Source organism: Mustela lutreola, chromosome 11 (assembly GCF_030435805.1).
Source record: "Mustela lutreola isolate mMusLut2 chromosome 11, mMusLut2.pri, whole genome shotgun sequence".
Classification (NCBI taxonomy): Eukaryota; Metazoa; Chordata; class Mammalia; order Carnivora; family Mustelidae; genus Mustela; species Mustela lutreola.
In genome coordinates, this window is record NC_081300.1 from 67,679,679 (window position 1) to 67,698,361 (window position 18,683).

General features: G+C 44.3%; 1 gene segment (V, D, J or C); it reads right to left on the reverse strand.

Annotated features, from left to right (window-relative positions):
- Positions 1-205: 205 nt before the first annotated feature.
- LOC131810988 (probable non-functional immunoglobulin lambda variable 5-48) lies at positions 206-812 on the reverse strand. The segment is given in 2 exon segments: positions 206-651; positions 767-812. Coding segments are annotated over 2 exon segments (492 nt in total).
- Positions 813-18,683: the final 17,871 nt, after the last annotated feature.

Genomic DNA, 18,683 nt, shown 5'->3' on the forward strand with positions numbered 1-18,683 from the left:
GAAAGTTTATGTCTTTATTAAAGAGGGAACAAATGCCAGCTCAATAGGCTCTGATTTTCACACTTTCAATCAGCAGGCAAAGTTTCTGCATTCCCATGAGTTTTTAATTGTCTTTTTATTTATTTATTTATTTATTTATTTTTTCCTCTGAGAGATCACTTAGATTGCATAGGAAACTAGGTAGAAAGATATCATCATCTACAAGTTACTTCCAAGTACAGTCAGTGTGAACTCTACTTATTTTAAATTGGAAGAGAGTCATAGCAGCACAAGGGTCTGAGCAGGCTGTGGTATTTGTCCCACTTCCCCATCTGTGTGTGTCCCTGTGACCAGCATCACTGTGCCAGACTGCACAGTAACAGTTAGCCTCACCCTCAGGCTGCAGCCCAGAGATGAGCAGAAGCCCTGCATTGGCCGAGGTGTCTTTGGAGCCAGAGAAGTGGCTGGGGATCCCAGGTCCCAGCTCTGTAATGGAGTCTGAGTAGTAGTACAAGAGATACTGGGGAGGGCTCCCTTGCTTCTGCGGATACCAGTAAATGCAGTAGCTGCCAATACTGAAACCACTGCTCAGGGTGCAGGTGAGTCTGGCTGTTGTTCCTGGAGATGCAGACACAGAGGGTGGCTGGGTCAGCACAGGCTTGGACAGGGAACCTACAAATACAGACACTCATGGGTGATGGAACTGAAAGCAGAACAAAATATATCAAAATGCTGAACAATGGGAAGAGACATTTGGGACCCCTGTGTCCCCGAGCCCTGTCCCTACCTGTGATTTGAGACAGGAACATGAGGAGGACAGGAACCCAGGCCATGGTGACATAGACCCTGGCCCCAGCAATGGCTTGGGCTGGCCCAAGCCTCCTTTTCTCCTCCATCCTCTGTCAAGGAGGGGCTGTCCCTGCAAATGGGGTCCATCCAGTGATTGCCTAGCTCCTCCCTGAGGCCTGGTGCTGGAGCTCAGCTCACACCGCACACTGAGGAGGGTAGGTTGAACTCAGCCCTGGGGAAAACCCCAGTAGGAAGCACCTGCTGAGACCACACACAGGTCCCTGCTCAGGGAACTCTGCCAGGCCAGGGAGGACACAACCCTAATTCCTAACAGGGGGCACAGGGCCCAGTTTCCAGTTGAAGGCTCCTTTGAATGAGTGGTTTTCACTGAGCCTCTTTGTAGGATTCAAAGGGCCGTCCCCACACTACCTCCTGCTGGCTGCACAGCACACACCTCACCATGGCCTTAAACCCTGAACACAGTCTGTTTTCTTGGTTCATCATATTCTTGTGGATTCATCCACCAGTGATCTGAATCAAGGATAATGTGATCCCATAGTGCTGCTCATGATTACTGTAGCATTTTTCACTCTCAGAAGGAGTCCTGATCTATGTGAGATGCAAACATTTACCTCAATTAAGTGGTAAATGTTGGCACCTGGCAGAAGATACTGCAGACATCATATCATTGCATTGATATGCAATTTGGAATATACTTACCTTGTGAATGTTTTACAGCTCCTGTGCATTATAGCAATAGATTTCAACTACTGTCCAAAAATTGAGTTTTATTTTAATCTACTATTTTTAGCTAATTTTATTGACTTGCTAATTTACAAATAAATAGAAACAATTAAGTTATCAGTGATGAAGTCCATTTTACCAATTTTTATGGGTTGTGCAGATGATAAAACATGTTTATACAAACCCTAGAACCTAAGTATTTCCTCCTTTTTTTTTTAGAAGTTTATGTTTTATACTTAGGTCTATAATCTCTTGGTAATTTTTTTTTTTAAATAAAGTGAGAGTTTGGGGTGAGATTCATTTTTCTCTATGGATATCTGATTGTCCTGTAGTCACTTTTCCAAAAGTCCATATTTCTAACTCTGAAAGTCTTCTGCAACTTTGTCAAAAATGCTTATGCATTCTTTTTGAGTCAGTTTCTGTACTTTCTATTATGTTACATTGGGCCAGCATGTGTATCTTCCATCCATACCAATGTCTCTTGTTGGGATGGGAATGGAATTAGACTTTCATACAATTTGGGAAAAATTGACATCTTGACTATATGGGTCTTCTAATTCATGAACAGAACATGTCTCTCCATCATTTTAGATCAACTTTGATTACATGTACCAGCATTTCAGCATCCATGGCCTGTACATGTTTTGTTAAATATTCAACTACGTAATTCCTGGTAGAGTGGGTTTAAGTGTTATTTTTATTATCTTTCATGTGTTTACTGCCAGCATATACACATCTAAATGATCTTTTGATGTCGACCTTGTAATCTATGCCTTCCCCAAACTACTCATCGCTCTTTGAATTTATATATTTACATATATATTTGTAGCTTCCTTTGTATTTTCCCTACAGATCATTCCCTCATCTAAAAGTAGGGATGACTGTTTCTTATTCTTTTTAGTCTTATGCCTTTCATTGTTTTTCTTGCCTTGTGGTTCTGCTCGGAACATCCTGTCCAATGTCAAACAGCAGCGTTGAGGTTGAACATGATCGCCTTGGCCCTACCTGAGGAGGAGAATTTTCAGTGCTTCACCTCTGTGTGTGTGAGATGCATGTGTTTTATAGTTTTTAGTTTTGTATAGCTTTACAATTTTCTTTATCAAGCTGAACTTGTGCTGTTCTGTTTTCTCGTTCTCTGAAAAATTTTATCATTTTTAATCATTTATTGATTCCCATTAATTTTCATGATTAGGTTTTGAATTATGTGAAAGCGCTGTCTGTATTGATTGATAAGATCATGGCTTTTTCTTCTTTAGCTGGTTAACATAAGATATTATATTGATTCATTTTGGACTATTAAAGTGCCCTTGCATTCCTACAACAGGCCCCATTTGGTAAGAGTGTGTACTTCTTGAGATTAATACGTGCTTTTCTGTTTTCTAAAATTTTCTTTCAAATTTTTGTATCTCCATTTGTGACATGTTATTCCACTTGTTTCTTTGGTGCCCAGGAGCTACTGATACCAGCTACAGACTGAAAAACTTAGAATCATTACCTTAGCCAAATTCGGCATTTTGAGCCACAAGCAAGGACTATGTAGTCATTTATTCAAGTTTTTATTAATTTCTCTCAGAGTGTTTTGTAGCTTTCCATGTACAGGACTTTTACATTTCCTAAAATTTGTCTTCAGGAATTTCATAATCATGCCATTGAAGATGACATTGATTTTATTTTCAAATGTTTATGGTTTATTACATCATATAGAATACCATTTATTCCATCATATTTATTTATTCTTCCATTTCCTCCCAGAGATGATGTTTGTTTTCCTTTGCATCTTTATTGTCATGTGTCCAAAAAGGACTTACCATTAGGCAGACAGCACACATAGGCCCTAGAAGACTTCTGTTGCAGTGATCCCCACAGATTGATGAGTGGAAGGTTCTCACCAGACTGGAACCAGTTTGGAGAAGTTCTAATGTGGGTCACAGGCTGCTGCTAAGGGACATCTTGGAAACCAAAGTACAACAGTGGTGACACAAGTCAAACACTTAAAATCTGTTAAAATGCTCATTTCAAAAAAATAAGCTCATGGGTAAGTTTTCAGGGAACACATTAGACTGAACTAGGTCATTTGCCATCCTGAAGACTACATCAGTGCAATGAGGTATATTGTAAAGCACCACACAATCCCCAACCCCATGGCACATCTGCCTTAGATATAAATGCGCCTACAAGAGACCCAAACCTTAGCCATAGAAAGAATGAATGAGGTTGTTTTCTTCTTTTCATTCTGTATCCTACTATCTTGGCTTTGTGACCAATGAGAACATTCTCTCTAGTCTCTACCATCTGGAAGCTATACTTACCAGGGGAAAGTTTGGTGTGCAAACAGAATAGAAATCCAGGTCCCTCTCCTGGCTTTTCTCTCTCTCTTTCTGTCTCTTTTGCCCTCTGTCTCTTTGCTAGTCAGTGATGGGCAAATCCTATGAGGTTCCCCTCATATGAATATTCAAAATAGGGAAAATCAGAGGAGCATAGAATAATGATTATCAGGAACTGGGGAAGGGAAATGGAAAATTGTTGCTCAATGTGTAGAAAGTTTCAGTTATGCATATCATCTCTTGTTAGCAATATAATAGAATGTACTTTAAAATATGTTAAGAAACTTGTTCACAAGTAATGCATTCATATAACAAAGAAAATACATATACACAAGAACGCAAGAACATTTGGAGGGGATGCATAAGTTTAGTACCTTGATTGTGTTGAAGATGATTTCACAGGTGTCCCATATCCCCAAACTCATCAAGATGTATATGTTCAAGATGTGTGTGTTCAATGGGCAGCATTTGTGCATGCATTATGCACAATAAAGCAAAAACTAAAACCACTAAGCAAAAAGTCATCAATCTGTGTTCCTACTTTTTCCCCAATGCTTTTAATTCATGTTTTTACTTGTATGTCTCAAGACTATTGTCTTTGATGTTCTTGGCATCCTTTTTGTGTAAAAATTTCTATTTGGATATATTCTTTGAAATTCCTTTTAGATTAGGATCAAGTCCAGAGTCTGATGGGTCTCCATGATATATGCTTCCTTCTCTGCTGGATGCTAGGTATTTTCTTTTATGTGACAGATCCATGTTTCCAGACTTCTCTCTCATTCAGCTCAGGTTCCCACATCATGGAGGAGATGGGAAGCACATCTCTGCACTGTGTGTGTAGAAGCCTTCATGTACATTCACAGAGGGGTTACACACTGAAAATCTGTCATTATTTCCAATGGCTTGAAATAACAGTTCCATACACACTGTGGACATTGATTCCCTCCTAGGATCTGTTTTGTCAGCACACAGGCAGACTTCTACAGAAGCTCAGTCATATGAGGCTGTGTGTGGCAATGACCTAAGAGCATAGAGGTCAAACATGCTGCTAGTTGTAATCAAGGTAACAATTGTATTTTCAGGCGCCTGGGTGGCTCAGTGGGTTAAGCCTCTGCCTTCGGTTCAGATCATGGGCTCAGGGTCCTGGGATCTAGCCTTGCATCGAGCTCTCTGTTCAGCAGAGAGACTTCTTCCCCTTCTCTCTCTCTCTACTTGCCTCTCTGCCTACTTGTGATCTCTGTCTATCAAATAAATAAATATATAAAATCTTTTTAAAAATTGTATTTTTCTCTCACCTGACATTCCTTTTTTTCTCTCTCTCACCTGACATTCTAAATCATTTGAGAAGTAAGCCCATCCATCTTCCTGAAGCCATGCGAACTGTAACCTGAGGGAAATTGTAACCTGAGGGAAATACCCCAGGGACTCATATGCAGACAATCTTCCTGTGTGTTCCTCCATGGGCCACTCAAAAATACCACCAAGAATATCCAAACTGCAAACCAGGGCAAGCCATCACATTGCCATGTCCTGCCCTCACTCCATCTGAAGATGCTTCCAAACCCACATCTACAAATATTCTCACTGACAGTGAGACAGGGATCCTGAAGGGACCCCATGAAGGACTGTCTTTCTTGTTCCTTTTCCTGATGGTATTCTTGCGAGGACCTCCACCCCCACCCTGCACAGGCCTTACAGATGAATACATCCTCCCTGTGAAGGCCAAGGTGTGTGCAGATTCTCTGAAGTCTTCCAGCTCAATAAAGAACATCTAAGGGGAGTGCTTTCCAGACCACTGATTCTCTGAGGCTACTGGCTCCAGGGCATAAGTGACTTATGGAGGACACTGGAAGACTCCCTCTTGTTTTAACCAGTTCCCAGATGCCTGAGAAGACTTGTGCACCAGACCACAATCCTCAGTAAAATCTCCAGACCCCAAGCAAAGCTGAGACTCTTTTCTTTTCTTTTCTGAATCTCCCAGACATTCTGCATCTGTTCGATGTCTTCCATGAACCCTGATCTCTGTCTTTTGGCTTATGTTTGATGTCTATGGTGTGTGAAGTCAAGGAACCTCTTGGCTCCTCCTGGGGGATCGTCTCTGAGTCCTCAGACCCACCCAACCTGCATAAGTAGCACCCAAGACATGGGCACAGGGCTTATAATTTGTTCCAAACATTAGCCTATGTTTCATTTTAATTTCTATAAAAATGCAGCTGGTCAATTATCTGATTGCTTCCCCAATATGGACTTTTTGAGAGCCTATCTGCATCACAGACACCTGAAATGAGATAGACTGAACTGACCTGCTTTCAGACTAAGAAACTAGGTCAACAAGATGAAACAATCTCCCTGCTCAACTGTGAATGTATGAGACTTCAGGGAAGAATCAGGAGAGAACTGTAGGGGGTAAGGGCAGGGCACTCCACAAAGGATGCCTATGGCATGAAGATTATTTTGAGGTCAAAGACAGTTAAAACCCAGCAGTCTAAGGAAAAGCCCTTTAACTCCCCCTCAATGGACTAAGGGAATTTAAGCAGAGCAACTCCTCTGGGAACAGATCTCCCACCACAGTCAACTACACTAGGACATGAACTAGGTGGGGAAGACAGGGAGAGACCCAGCAAGGCCTGTTTGGTAGGGGTCCTCTGTGTTCCATTGTTTCTCAAGGGATCCACACACATTTGTCTACCAAACATTTACTCCCATTCCTCTGTCTATAAATCCCATTTCTTTGCATTGAATAATCAACCCTACCTTCTGTGTAGTTCAGAAAAACATATATACCTCATTTTGCCTGAGTAAGGTTGGGATTTCCTTCTCTGTGTGGATTCCCATACGTACAGTATTAAATTTGATTTTCTCCTATTAATCTGGCTCAACTGGGGATTCTTACTCTAGATAGAAGGATCCTGAAATGGACAGTACATTTCTGCTTATTGACAGTAGTAAGGAGACACAACTGGGAGGAAGGGCTATGCTTTTCATATATAGGTGTTTAGCATTGATCAAGTTCTCCAGACCTGGAGCATGAGCAGTTGGGCTCAATTCCCTCAGCTGGGTGTGCTTCTGGGAAGCTCCTGCACTGTCTCAGGTAACAGCATAATCTTGGTTTCACTCCTTCCTCCTCAAAGACACATCTTCCACAGAGGAGTCGCCCCTCCAGGAGCTTCCAGAGAAGCTTCTCATTTAAAGAGGCTCAAAGATAAAGCCTATGAGCCAAAGGATTTTTTTGTATCACTTCCTCTGTGTCTGCAACACTGTGAGTAATGACAGCTGCTTCCACCGCTATGTTCTGTAGCACAGGAATAGCCAGCCTCATTCTCAGACTGCATCCCAGAGATGAGCAGAGGTCCTGCATTGGCCAAGACATCATTGGATCCAGAGAATCAGCTGGGGGCATCAGATCCCAGCACTGTAATTGAGTCTGAGTAGCAGTACAGGAGATACCAGGGAGGGCTCTCTGGCTGCTGGTAGTACCAGAACATGATATAATTGCCAACACTGAATCCACTGCTGAGATTGCATGTGAATCTGGCTTTTGTTCCCTAGATACAGAGAGGGAGGTCAGCTGGGTCAACACAGGCTGGGACAGGAAAACTGCAAACACAGACACTCAAGAGTGGCGGCATTGTAATGGTGGAAAAAATTCTCAAGTGCTGAGCATGGAAAGAGCCCTTTGGGCCACCCAATATCCTTACCTGTCTAGTGAGACAGGAATACAAGGAGGACAGGTATTCACACCATGGTGATACAACCCCTGATCCCCAGAGTGGTTTGTGCTGGCCCAGACCTCTTTTTATTATCCATCCTCTGTCACAGGAAGGCCTATCCATGCAAGTGGGATCCATCCAGTGACTATTTAGCCCCTCCATGAGCCCTGGTGCAGGATCTCAGTTCACACCACACATTGAAGAGTATTTAGTTTGCTAAGACTACACACAAGTTCCTGCTCAGGGGACTGCGCCAGACCAGAGAGGACACAGCTGCTGAGTACACATCAAGGAGCACAGAGCCCAGCACACAGGCCAGGCTCCCTTGAGTGAAAGGTCCCCACTGAGCAACTGTTTGGGGACAACAGGGCAGTCCCACAATGGCCCCTGCTGATCACAACACACCTACCTCACTATGGACCAAAGCCCTGAGAGCCCAGTGGTTTTCAGCAGCTCACCAGATCCCTGTCTTTTCTCACTCCCTTGTCTGATCTCTAGATCCTATGTTTTATATATACTGCATATGATCACTATGATTTCTCACTCTCTGGAAATGGCAACAATGTATAAAAATCACCAAATAGTGTTCACCAGCCTCAGAGAAGTTACTGTAAATGGTGAATGCATCATACCAAAATCACTGATCAGAGGACAGTAGAACTGATTGGAGGGGCTTGTACAGGATCTTCCGGGAATGGTAAGACTGGACATTTTCCAGGAAGTAAGCTCAGTGACCTATTGAGGCAGTAATTCAGCAAACCTTTCAAAGATCATGTGACTGACTAATGGTGAATAGTTGACATATACCTTCGTGTTTGGAAGTGATGTGTATCTCCTAAATTCATTGGTTTCTGAGTATTCCTGCTTTGAAATTCTTGTCAGGATTCTGTCTCTGTTGCCTCACCAACTGTTTATATTGTAGCTAAATTTATGTTCCATTTATAGTTTGTACCCATTGCTTTCCTTCAGTGGTGAGATTAATGGGTTGCTTTATTATTGTTTCCACATGCCTGGGAAAGGGGGTGCAGAAATCATGTTCTCACTGGGCCCCAAAACCAAATACACTATATGTGCAAATATTCACCAAATCTCTAGACTCACAGGGACCTTAAGTAATAGGCTTATGAGCACAATCACCTACTTCCCTCACAAACCCTCTCCTCAAAGCACCCAGAAGGGTCATTTTCCTACAGCTCAGGCTTGTCACTATTGTGGCCAAATTCCGAGACCCCCCAAATATGACCACCAGAGTCCAGAGTCAAAGCCAAAGAGCAAGGGTCATTTATTTCGAGTTCGAACCTGGACCTCCACGCACTCGTTGCTGGTGATGTTAAGAGGTCCTGTGATCGGGATCACAACACCTTTTATACACTATTTTTGGGGAGGCAGGGACTTAGCATACATTATAGTATCTTGTAACAAATTGCCACATACCGCAAGAAAATCATAAAGCAACTCTATAATATGACTGGCGCGCTACAAAGCGGGAAAAGGCTGGGAACGGATTATTGGTTAGGTCTAAGGGCTGTCTGTCATTCTTCAAACTTCTTGCTTGGCACCGCTAGGGTATGAGTCACCTCAGGATTGGCTGGGGTCTCCCTGTCAAGCCGTGGGGTGCCAAATGGTTATTATCTCTTGCACCCAGAGCTGGGTGGGGGGTCCGGGAGCAGTCATTTTGTCACATCCAATTCTGTGTGCGGGTTTCTCTGGCACCAGATGGCTGTTATCTCTCAGCCCAGAGCAGGGTGGGGGTCCGGGAGCGGCCACTCTGCCAGGTTCAATTCTGGGCGGGGGCTGTGTGGTTACAGAGTGTCCATAGAAAGTTTGCTGGTATTTTTCCATCTCCTCATGGGTTAGCAAGCGAAGGTACAGAAGCAGAAATAGTGGTAATGGCCATAATTTTATTTTCTAAGCATCTCATTCCCCCCTTTCAGTTGGACATGTTATATTCAATCTTGACTTTACACGCCTGATTCTGCTACCTTTGGATCAATAGCTTGGTACTGAGCTCTAAGAACCATGAGCTGTACTGTGTTGATCCTATCCTTAACAAAAGTAACTAACCTATTAATAAAACAGGGTCCTGTGGTTAAGGCAAACAGAATTATAACCAAGGGTCCCGCTAGGGCTGTCAGCAGGATCGTCAGTCACGGGGAAAAGTTGTACCAAGATTCAAACCAGCCCTGTTTGGACTCATAACTTTTCTGATTTGCTAGCACAGCTACGCCTGTTCCAAGCCCCCCCCCCCACATCTTTTTTCTTCACTTTTCAACCTCCCTTCCTGAGGGCACACATAGAGGGGCCACTTTTGTAACAAATATCTTCTCATGGGCGTCCCACAACCCCCCCCCCCATCATTAACCCAATGCTCCATTCGGCCCATAAATCTGGCAATAACTTTTTTTTTTTTTTTATGGTAACAGTTAGCTGAGCCTTCACATTCAGGCAGGATGATAGGGTTATAGTGGTTGTGGATATCCTATGTTCCTATTGCTAGGGTGCAGAGATCCACAGATAAATCTGGCCACCAAGTTCCCCCTGGTGCCTCCTTGGTAGCTAGAACTATGCCCCCCCCTTTAGGGGTGATTTCCCAGGACAGCCAAAACAGTTGGTGGGGGTTCTGGGATACTATAGCTACAGGGATACCTATAAATGTATGGGCACAAGCTAAAAACAGCAAAAACAAAGAAGCCATAGTTACAGTCTTATTTTTTGGCAGCGCAGTTTAAGTTTTAAGGGATTGTCCTTGGTCCGGTCAATTGTCCAGGCCGCCTCTTCTCTTCAGGGCTTGATGAGGTCTGGGAATGGGTCCACCAGCTTGGCGTGGGTATAGTGGATCCAGGTAGCCACTCCGTCCAAATTGAGAGCTGTGGGTGTCGTTAAGATGACTTGGAATGGCCCCTTCCACCTGGGTTCCAGGTTCTTCTGTCGGTGGCGCTTCACGAGAACCCAGTCCCCAGGCTGGTGCTGGTGGGGAGTCAGTGGAGGTCCCATCTCAGATAGCTCTCTCAATTTTGGCCAGACCTTGTCTTGAACTTTCTGAAGAGCTTGCAACAAAAACGAAAGTTCAAAATCATCACCTTTTTCATGTGTAACTAACTTTTCTCTCAGGTTAGGAATTATAGGTGGTGGCCTGCCATGCATTATTTCATAAGGGGTAAGGCCCAGTTTGTAGGGGGGATTATGAACCTTAAACAGAGTGTAGGGGAGAAGGGCTACCCAATTTGCGCCAGTCTCCATGGTCAATTTGGTCAGGGTCTCCTTTAATGTTTGATTCATCCTTTCTACTTGTCCTGAACGTTGAGGTCTATAAGCACAATGCAATTTCCAATCTGCCCCCACGATAGAAGCCAGTCCCTGACTTACCTTTGAAACGAAGGCTGGTCCATTGTCAGATCCTATCATGACTAGGAAGCCATACCTGGGTAGGATTTCCTCTAAAATTTTCTTAGCCACAATCTGTGCCATTTCACCTTTTGTGGGGAAGGCCTCAGTCCATCCTGAGAAGGTGTCTACAAAGACTTACAGGTACTTATATCCATATTTTCCAGGCTTTACCTCAGTAAAATCAACCTCCCAGTAGATTCCCGGCCGGTCTCCTCTCTGCCTTGTCCCTGCATTCTGGGAATTGTTATCTGTATTGTTAAGCTGGCAGACTATGCAACTTTCCACAATCTGATCAATCATATCTGAAACTTTTCTAATTCTCAGCCCTGTTTATCTTACTAGATCCTGCATTCTTCTTGTACCTAAGTGGATGCAGCGGTGAATCCATTCCAGCACCCACCTGCCCAGTTTTTCAGGAAGCACAATGTTACATTTGGAGTCTCTCCACCAGCCATCAAGGATCTGGGTCATAGGGAGTTTTTTTTATCCATTAGAGATCTTCAGAGTATTCCGGTGCTGGAGGCAAGTCTCGAGGTCCTGGGTCAGGCAGCTGCATAACTAGTGACCGCATTGGGGCCTGAGCTATTTTCTTAGCCATCTGGTCAGCCAGGTTGTTACTGCGGGAGACCAGGTCCATTGATTTCTGGTATCCTGGCAGTGTACAATTGCCAATTTCTTGGGTTCCCAAAGGGTGGCTAGCAAGGCTAAGATTTCCTCCTTGTTTTTAATGTCCTTCCCCTCTGTCCACATCTCCTCTGCTGTGAGGAGCCCTCTCTCTATATATATATTGCCCCATGCACATGAGAGGTGGCAAAAGCATAGCGGCTATCAGTATACAAGTCAGCTTTTGATCTTTTCCCATCTTTAGGGCTTGGGCCAGGGCTATTAGTTCTGCTCTCTGGGCTGAAGTTCCCGGAGGCAGAGGCTCTGCCCATACTATTTCAGTCTCTGATACCACAGCTGCCCCCGCGTACCTCTGACCTTGATGGACGAAACTGCTCCCATCAGTAAACCACACGATGTCTGCATCTGGCAGTGGCTGGTCCTTCAAATCTTCTCTTGCTCCATGCACTTGGGCCAAAATCTCGGTGCAGTCATGGAGCGGTGCACCCAGGTCGGGGTCGGGCAGAAGTGACGCAGGATTAAGGGCGGTTGGTGGCAAGAAAATAATTCTGAGAGGGTAAAGCAACAGTCCCTGATAGTGAGTGAGTCTGGCATTGCTGAGCCAGCGGTCAGGCGGCTGCTTGAGGATGCCCTTGATGGCATGTGGGGTAGTAATCCATAGCTCCTGTCCCATAGTTCCTTTACCATCAAGGGAGTAGCTGCTATCATCCGGAGGCACGGTGGCCATCCGGCTGCTACTAAATCCAGCTTCTTAGACAGGTAAGCTACTGGCCGTCGCCATGGACCCAGGTGTTGGGTCAAGGCTGCCTTGGCTATGCCCCGGCTCTAAGTCCTGCCATAAGGGGTGCGGAGAGGACCCGCCTTTGCACGGGGGGGGGGGGGGGGGGGGCTATCCTGCTATACTACTGCCCCCAAGACTTTAGTCATCTTCTCCATGGCCTATGACTGCCTTTCTCCCGGTGCCTCTCAATTGTTAAAAACCTTCTGGGCAATCCTAAGTAGATCCTGGATCTGTTTCCCTTTTAAGTCCTCCAATTTCTGTAATTTTTTCTTAATGTCTGGGGCTGCCTGGTTCACAAAGGACATAACCACTGCTGCCTGACTCTCAGGAGCTTCAGGGTCCATGGGGGTAAGCTGCCTAAAGGCTTTCATTAATTTTCCCAGATACCCTGCTGGACTCTCTGTTTTTCCCTGTAATATAGTATACACCTTGGCCAAATTAGTGGGCTTGTGAGCAGCGGCCTGGAGACCTGCCATTAGAGTCTGGCGATAAATTCATAGCCTTCCCCTACCTTCTGCCGTGATGTAGTCCCAGCCATCCTGAGGGGGTCTGGTGAGAGGAAAAGCAGTGTTAATCAGGTCAGGGTTGACAGTGGGCTGATCATCGTCTCCTGGGACCAGCCTTCTGGCTTCCACCTGGATTCTTTCCCGTTCCTCTGTGGTGAACAGGATCCGGAGAAGTTGCTGACAGTCATCCCAGGTAGGCTGATCATTCCTCCGTGGTGAACAGGATCCGGAGAAGTTGCTCATCCCAGGTGGGCTGATGGGTAAACATTACACTGTCCAAAAGGGAAATTAAGTCTCGGGGGTTATCAGAAAAGCGGGCATTTTGAGCTTTCCAATTATACAGATCACTAGTGGAAAAAGGCCAATACTGGAGTCTAGGGTTACCAGTGTCATTAGGGGGTCCTATTTCCCTCAGGGGCAGCACAATGGTGGAATCGGGGAGGTGTGGGTTTGCCTCCCATTGAGTGCGCCCCCTTGTCCAGCCTGCTGGTCCTGTTACTAGGAGAACAGATCCTTATATCCTTATCGAACTTATGCAAATGACTGATTGCCACTGAAGAAAGTACTTACTGAGAACTTTTGGCTTCAGAGGGTTCAGATAGAGAGAAAAGTTGAATGCCTTGATTCACTTACAAATGAGTACTTTTACATCTCTATAAGTTATAGATAACTTAGGGAAAAGTTTCCCTAGTCTGGAGGAGCAAACATTAGAGAACCAGCAATGTTTAAAAGAAAACAAAACAGGGGCGCCTTGGTGGCTCAATGGGTTAAGCCTCTGCCTTCGGCTCAGGTCATGATCCCAGGGTCCTGGGATTGAGCCCCACATTGGGGTCTCTGCTCAGCTGGGAGCCTGCTTCTCTCTCTCTGCCTGTCTCTCTGCCTACTTGTGATCTCTCTCTCTCTCTCTGTCAAATAAATAAAATATTTAAAAAATAAAACAAAACATTAAGAGACACAACACTATAATCTTTTAGTTCATTTAGTCCCATGTTACTAATTCTGGTTTAGTCCGAATGCAGCTTTTACTTCTGTAAATTTTTACCTATTTTAGTTCCCAGGATTTCAACATATCAAAGACCTGCATTTGTCCTGAAATTCTTCCCATATGAATTTCCTTTAAGGCAGAATTCATCTTACAAGAGAATCAGAACAATTACAAATGACAAAACTCAGAATAGATATGGTCAAATATCAAGTGATGACTCTTATCAAAACATTGAACTCTAGTAAATGTATTGATTGAACATCTAGAGCAGATATAGCATTTACCCAAATCTAACCCAAGGTTTATAATTGGTTTAAATCTTGTCAGCAATTGCTAAAACCTTAGAAGGTTTTAAAACACATGCCTAAATATAATTAGGGATGTTAAACACCTGATAAAACAAAACATAGAAACTGGGTTTTCTGGGCAGGCAAAGAGAAAACCATTTACATTTTCTTTTTTTTTTTTTTTTTTTAATTTATTTTTTTTTCCTACTTTTTTTTTTTTTAAATTTTTTATTTTTTATAAACATATATTTTTTATATACATATATTTTTATCCCCAGGTCTGTGAATCACCAGGTTTACACACTTCACAGCACTCACCAAATCACATACCCTCCCCAATGTCCATAATCCCACCCCCTTCTCCCCAACCCCCTCCCCCCGGCAACCCTCAGTTTGTTTTGTGAGATTAAGAGTCATTTATGGTTTGTCTCCCTCCCAATCCCATCTTGTTTCATTTATTCTTCTACCCACTTAAGCCTCCATGTTGCATCTTCTTAACAGTAGATCAATTAATCTAAGAAAACTTTGTCCTTTTAAACAGAGAGAAAAACAGCCTTCCTATACCAGTGTCTTTCTTTCCTTTTTAAGTGTGCAGTCTTAAGATAAGAGTTTTCTGGGTTTCCCTCCCATCATGCATGACATCGCAAACAAAGGGAGGGGGATCTTTCAGATGCTGTCCTGCTCGCATCCCTCAAGGGAACTTAGGAGCGTCTTAGCTAAGGTCTGTCCATATAAACCCCGGGCCAGGCTACTCTGTGGAGTAGATGACCGTTATGCCATATGACGCCCCACGAGACTCAGGCTGCAGCCCACTCAGACTCCATAGCCAAAGCGGTGGAGCCATACAGACACATTCACACAGTCAGGCACTCTTCAGATTCAAACAGGTTGGACACCCTCCGCTTTGGGTATCCCTGGCTAATGGGAGGCGATCAGTCTCCTCTTCCATTCTTTACTATTGGGTCTGGTTCCGACAGTGGCCTTGGGGCTGTTTTTCTCTCTTATTAAATATCTCCTACTTTTTACATACAGAGTTGCTTTTTCTCATTTCCATCAATCTTAATTACACTTAACAGAATTTTGTACTTTTAGAAATACCTTAACCTCTAGTGATGGCTAAGTACTAACGAATTGTGAACAGTGAAAACAATTCTTTTTTTTTTTTTTTAATTTTTTATTTTTTATAAACATATATTTTTATCCCCAGGGGTACAGGTCTGTGAATCACCAGGTTTACACACTTCACAGCACTCACCAAATCACATACCCTCCCCAATGTCCATAATCCCAAAAACAATTCTTTAGATGGCAAATTTATCAATCAGTTAAGCACAAAACATGTTTTCCAACAGATTTCAAAAGCACAAACCTAGTTCCAGCAAGCAGCACTCTAGCATTTTATCCCATTTGGTTAAAACTCATTCATTTTAATCTTAGTCTGTCCTGACCATCCTGAATTCCATTCCAAAGATTTCCCTTCACAAACCTTCCGCAACTTCCTTTTGCATTCAGGTTTTGTCCCAAGTCATTTTCTTCCAAACAACCATCTATTTAGGACAAAATTACCTTTTATCTTTATTAAAATGCATTTCCATTCCTTAAATCTTTCTTAGATATCATCTATTTTTTCAACAGAGTTGCTTCCTTTATTTGTCATCCAACCAAAACTTTAAAGTTTCAGGTTACCAAAGATTTTGAAAGCTACTTCAGCAATTACCCATTAAAACTTTGAGACAGAAAACTAACCATCAGTTTAGTCATTTCATTGCTAACAGATATTAACAAACAACACGAGCTTATTTGACCTTCAGTAAACTTTGATAGAATAAAAGCTTCACATTTACTGCTGTAACTTCAAAGACATGTCTGTCTTAATTAAACCAACAAACTTAACTTAGTTCCAATACTGATTTACATTTCACCTGGACCCACTCCATTTTTAATGTTTACCTGAGACACAGATGGGAAGATCTGGAGTGGGGGGTGTTAGGTCCAGGGGCTGCTCTTCTTGCTCCTTGACAGTGAAGAGAGAAGAAGCCATGGTGTATGATCTAGAGGCTAGTCATGCAGGCTGCACACACGTTGGTGCATAAGCATGAGAAGGGGGAGACAGAAGAAACAAAGTGCTGCCAGAAGACAGATAAAGAATTCCCAGTTTTAGAGCTTATCAACTCCAACAGAGAAGCAGACATCATGTTTTCCTATCAGCAAGAGGGGTGGAGGGGTTAAGCAGTCCAAGTTGGGCCAGAGAAGACAGGGAAACTTCCCTGAAACAAGGGGAGTTTTGGCAGCTGCTTGAGCATATTCCCTATGGTCTCTGTCCCGAGTTAGACCAACGCCAGTTGGCTCCAGTTATAGCCACTTACACAGGAAATGAGCTCCGCAGCTAATTCAGATGGGCTGGGTAAACAGCCCCAGGTGCAGGGGACACACAACACAGAAACACAATTCACAGGCGTGCTTCAGAGCCACTCTGTGGCTAATCGAATGGGCCAGGTAATCAGACCTAGGTGCGCTTCCAGCTGCACCGAGGCTACCCAGATGGGCTGAGTAAACAGCCCCAGACCCGGGTCTGGAGGACGTCTCCCACCGGCCCACTGGCAGCCCTATAGCGCGTCCGCCAGGACTATTTGCCAGTTCCAACCTCAGACTTCTGGAAACAGATTCAGATTATGGATCCAAGAATAACAGACAATACAGAGACAGAGACAGGGACAGAGCCGGCTCACTTACCGATCGGTTTTCAGCGACCCGTTGACTAGGTGTCTGATGGGTCTGGGAGTCTATCCCGGACGAGCCCCCATATTTTGTGCCCAAATTCTGAGACCCCCAAAAGACGACCACCAGAGTCCAGAGTCAAAGCCAAACAGCAAGGGTCGTTTATTACGAGTTCGAACCTGGACCTCCGCGCACTCATTGCTGGTGACACTAAGAGGTCCCGAGCTCAGGATCACAACACTTTTTATACACTATTTTTTGGGGAGGCAGGGACTTAGCATACAACATAGTATCTTGTAACAAATTGCCACATACCGCAGGAAAATCAAAAAGGAACTCTATAATATGACTGGCGCGCTACAGAGCAGGAAAAGGCTGGGAACAGATTATTGGTTAGGTGAAAGGGCTGTCATTCTTCAAACTGCTTAGTTGGCACTGCTAAGGTATGTGTCACCTCAGGATTGGCCGGGGTCTTCCTGCCAAGCCGCGGGGCAGCAGATGGTTGTTATCTCTCAGCCCAGAGCCAGGTGGGGGGTCTGGAAGCAGTCATTCTGTCACATTCAATTCTGGGTGGGGGTTTCTCTGGCACCAGATGGCCGTTATCTCTCAGCCCAGAGCTGGGTAGGGGATGTGTGGTTACAGAGTGTCCATAGAAAGTCTGCTGGTATTTTTCCATCTCTTCATGGGTTAGCAAGCGAAGGTACAGAAGCAGAAATAGTGGTAATGGTTATAATTTAGGCATCTCAGAAGCACAGTCTGAAAATGTCACAGGGGAGAGATGGACACACGCTGGGATAACCAGGATGAAGGACACATGACCTTGAACCAAGGAAGAGGAGGATGAGGCCAAGGAGCTTCCCTTCCCATGGTGGTGGTGACCATTACCACAACCAACTTCTCTCCTGTCTCTAAGGCTGAGCCGTTCTGAGTCCTTCAGGGGGTTCCATTTACACTTCCTCATAGATTTAAATCACTGTGTAAAGAGGTCCCACAGACAGTAAGCAGTGATAGTTGGCCTCATCCTCAACCTCGACCATCGTGATAGTGAGGATGTCTTTGTTCCCAGAGCTGGGAAGCAATCAGGGATCCCAAAGGGGTGGCTGCTTGCGCTGTGGATGAGCATGCAGGGAGACTGCCCTGGGGTCTGCTGGAACTAGTGAGGGGAGTTAGTTGCAGAGACTGAGCCAGAGCTGAGACCACAACTGAGTGTGACTGTCCCTCCTGGAGACACTGACAGTGACAGCTTCTGGATCACCACATTCTGAGAGTCTGTTCCTATTACCAACATGAGAGAAAGCTGTTGTTATGGGGAAAAAAGAAGCCCTTTAGACCCTCCCATGGACAGATTCCCTACACCTAACCTGAGCCATATGCAATGAGTCCAAGAAGAAACAAGGTCCAGGCCATTTTAGGGGCTCCTGCAGTATGTGGCCCTCACAGATTTTTAGGTGGGAGTGGGGTGTTCTGGACCTTTTTATATCTCCAGATCTGTTATGAGGAGAAGGTGCTTCATGCAAATCAGCTTCCTATTTCTCACTGCCCCAGAGTTTCTCACATGTCCCCTGGAAGATCTTGAAAGGAGCAGATACTGAAAACTCACACACAACAATGCCTGCAGGGTGACCTGAGACAATGTGTCAGGGGGACATCTTTCATCAGATCACATCTCCAGTGACCTTGGTGACTTCAGTTCCAAGGTCTGGTCTATTTCCAATGTGTTTCTGTTATCTGATCATCATGTCCATCTCTCTTCCCATGAATATCAGGTCTAGACGTTTTACTCTGATTCCATGGAGGATGAAGTATGAGACATGCATGAAATCTGAGCTGAAGGATCTTGGGGCCCTGG